Source organism: Amborella trichopoda, chromosome 11, assembly GCF_054954075.1.
Source record: "Amborella trichopoda isolate Santa Cruz 75 chromosome 11, AtrichopodaSantaCruz75HAP2 v2.0, whole genome shotgun sequence".
Lineage (NCBI taxonomy): Eukaryota > Viridiplantae > Streptophyta > Magnoliopsida > Amborellales > Amborellaceae > Amborella > Amborella trichopoda.
Genome location: NC_142346.1, coordinates 18,442,355 through 18,446,038, shown reverse-complemented (window position 1 = coordinate 18,446,038; position 3,684 = coordinate 18,442,355). Strand labels below are relative to the sequence as shown.

The following is a 3,684-nucleotide window of genomic DNA, read 5'->3' as shown; positions in this document are numbered from 1 at the left end:
TTCTAGGAATCAGATAGATCATGAACAACATTTAAGAATGGTCCTCCAGACTCTAAGGGCGGAAACGTTGTATGCTAAGCTCAATAAGAGTGAGTTCTAGCTTCCAAGTGTGGCTTTCCTTGGGCTTATTGCTTCTAAAGATGGGGTGGAAGTTGATCCTTGCAAGATTGAGGATGTGCTTAAATGGAAGAGACCAATGATTGTATCTAAAGTCCGTAGTTTCCTAGGACTGTAGAGGGATTCTCGAAGATAGCACTTCTCCTAACCCGCCTAACCTAAAAGGAAGTCAAGTTTGCATGGTATGATAATTGCGGGAGATGTTTTCAAGAATTGAAGAAAAGATTAACTACAACCCCGATATTGACCTGGCTTGAGGGGAATAAAGATTTTGTAGTTTATACTGATGCCTCACACAAAGGACTTGGGTGTGCATTGATGCAAAGGGGAAAGGTTATCGGTTATGCCTCTGGGCAATTAAAGCCTTGTGAACAGAACTATCCCACCCATGATTTGGAAACGACAATGATGGTTTTTGCCCTAAAAATCTTGAGACATTATCGATATGGAACTCAATTTAAAGTGTTCACTGATCATAAGAGCCTCAAATACTTGTTTTCTCAGAAAGAATTGAATATGAGACAAAGACGATGGATGGACTTGCTCAATGATTATGGTTGTACCATCAACTACCATCCAGGTAAGACCAATGTTGTGGTAGATGCCTTAAGTAGGAAGCCCGGGGAGTCAATGGCTCACATGATGCTCCGAGAAATGAAGTTACTAGAAGACGCAATAGACTGGCATCCAACTCTGCCCCTTGATGGTGGGAAAGGATTAATTTCATGTATGAGAATAGGGCCACATCTCATTCAAAAAATTCGAGTGGCACAAAAGGAGGGTACTTGATTCATGAAATTTTTTAGGAAATAAGGTCGGAAGGTAAGGAGGACTTTGCTATGGGCAGTGATGATATGTTAATATTCAAGGGACGGGTTTGTGTTCCTAACAATGAAAAGGTAGAAATGGCTATTTTAGAGGAGGCACATCACACCTGTTATTTAGTGCATCCATGTAGCACAAAGATGTATCAGGATTTAAAAAGAGTCTTTTGGTGGAATAACATGAAGAGAGAAGTAGCACAATTTTTTTCCAAGTGCTTAACCTGTCAGCACGTTAAAGCTGAACATTAGAAACCTGTGGGACAGTTACAACCCTTACCTGTGTCAGAATGGAAGTGGGAGAACCTAACTATGGACTTTGTGTCCGTCCTACCAAAATCAAGTTCGGGGCATGATAGTATTTGGGTCATTATAGACCGGCTCACTAAAGCTGCTCATTTCTTGCCGGTCGTTTCTACTCATACCATGGATAAGTTGGCCCAATTATACATCAAGGATATTGTAAGACTCAATGGGGTGCCTATTAGTATTGTGTCTGACAGAGACTCTTGATTTGCCTCAAGGTTTTGTAACAGCCGACAGTCGGCTATGGGGACCAAACTTACTTTCAGTACAACTTTCCATCCCGATAATTTGAAAGGACCATACAGACCTTGGATGATATGTTGAGGCCTTGTGTTTCAGATTTCAAAGGAAATTGGGATGATCACTTACCCTTGATAGAGTTTTCTTATAACAACAGTTTCCAGGTCAGTATCCGGATGGCGCCTCTTGAGGCATTGTATGGGAGGAAGTGTAGATCGGCCATATGTTGGGATGAGGTCGGTGAAAGAAGAATGTTGGGACCAGAGATTGTTCAAATGACCTCAAAAAAGATCGATTTGATTTGGGAAAGGCTTCGAATGGCTCAAAGTCGTCAGAAGAGTTATGTTGACAATCAGAGAAGGGAACTTGAATTTGTGGTGGGTGATCAGGTTTTTCTGAAAGTATCACCAACTAAGGGTATCATGAGATTTAGCAAGAAGGGGAAACTGAGTCCACAGTTTATTGGACCCTCTGAGATTTTAGAAAGAATTGGAGTCATGGCATATCGATTGGCCCTACCGCCCGAGTTAGCTAATGTTCATAATGTGTTCCATGTGTCATTATTGAGGAAGTATCAGCCCGATCTGTCCCACGTCCTAAAGTATGAGCCGATCCCAATCAAGGAGGATTTAACTTATATAGAACAACCTGTTGAGAAATTGGATAAAAGAGTCGAGGTATTGCATCACAAAGAGATTCCTCTAGTCCAGGTTTTATGGCAGTATCACTCGAGGGAAGAATCAATGTGGGAGCGAGAAGATGAATCTGGGCCTTCCACCCCCATTTATTCAACTAACGATTGAGGACAAAATCTGTTTTTAAGGGGGGAAAGGTGTGACGACCCAAACTTTTCCCGACCAATTAAAAGGCATGGTAGGATGGGGAGGTTGAAGTTGTGTGCACCGCTGGTTGGAAGAGCAAGTGCCGAGTGGAATTGGACAAGAGGCCAGCGCTAGTTGGAAGAGCCAGTGCCAGGTGGATTTGCATTCAGCACCGGCTGTGTCTCTAACATGCATGAGTTGTGTATGACACTTTTATGTGCATGCTAATTGAGTGCCACATGTCCAGATTTTACAATCTCTTGGTGACACTTGGCCAGCCTCCTCAACCCAAGAGTACTAAAGCCCCTTTCCTCACGCATGCCACTCATTCTTACTTCATTTCTCTCTCTCTAAGACACAAGGTGGGAACAAGTGACTGTTGGTGGGCAGCCACTGTTGGGTGGGTGAGAGCAGTGAGAGAGAAGGGAAGAAGTCGTCGTTGTTGTTTAGGTAAGTGGATCCATCACCATTGCATGATAGTCGAAAGGATGCATGTAAAATGACCATGAAAGTGGATCCATCACCAATGATATTTAGAAATTGGGGCTCTTATTCTATGATAATGGTGAATGTCAAGAATGAATGCATGATTATTAGATTATGTAAGAAATGCATGTCATACATGATTATGTGTGTGTTCACATTATGAGAGAATGGTTGTTATCATGTGCCTCATCATGAAATGAAGATCATGGAATGTATGCTTGAGACATGTTGTATGCCACAGTGAAATTCCAGAAGTTTGCTTGTTCTTGTAAGAGGTTTTTGGACAGCCAAATGGGGTCCAATTGACCTCAAACCAGCCCCATTGGAAGGATATATGAGTCTAGTAAAATGTTTATTTTTATCCATTGCTAAAATTATTTACAAAAATGAAGTTATGTTTCAAAATGTGAAGGTATATCATTACTGACTGCTTTCCGGGATTTTTAATATTTACAATTGTGGTCACTGATTTACTAGCAAATGAAGTTCATTTTCGATCAAACCATAGCCATTTGAAAGACTTTGAATGGGATAAAATTTTCATGTGGAAACTATTTTGAAAAACATCTTAGATTGAAAGTTATACCTTACTTTATGAAGGTATATATGGTTAGGTGCCTCGATCTCGCCCTCCAGATCCCTAGGCGATCGGGCAGCCCACGTCTCGGGTTTCGAGGAAGACCTGGGACGTTTATGAGATCGCTCTCTCAGGATCCTCGTTCGAATATGGGGGCAGGTATTACCAACCAGTGAGAGAGGAATTTAAAAGGTTGGTTCAGGACTTACTCTGGCAGACTCGAGTGGGCGCCCTCTTAGATCACGAAGAAAGCCCCCCAGTAATATCATTGGTTCGGAATCACCTCCCTTGGCTCGTGTTCTTCTTGTTTTTTGCT

The 3,684-nt window shown here is 41.9% G+C and overlaps 1 protein-coding gene across 1 annotated transcript; it reads left to right on the top strand.

Annotated features, from left to right (window-relative positions):
* The first annotated feature begins 1,660 nt into the window (after positions 1-1,660).
* Positions 1,661-2,287, top strand: LOC148779789 (uncharacterized). The gene has a single exon (XM_088850595.1). It carries the CDS (start codon positions 1,661-1,663, stop codon positions 2,285-2,287), a length of 627 nt encoding a protein of 208 aa, XP_088706721.1.
* Positions 2,288-3,684: the final 1,397 nt, after the last annotated feature.

Coding starts and splice junctions, on each gene's coding strand:
- LOC148779789 (XM_088850595.1), top strand. CDS start 1,661: ATGGCGCCTCTTGAGGCATTGTATGGGAGGAAGTGTAGATCGGCCATA.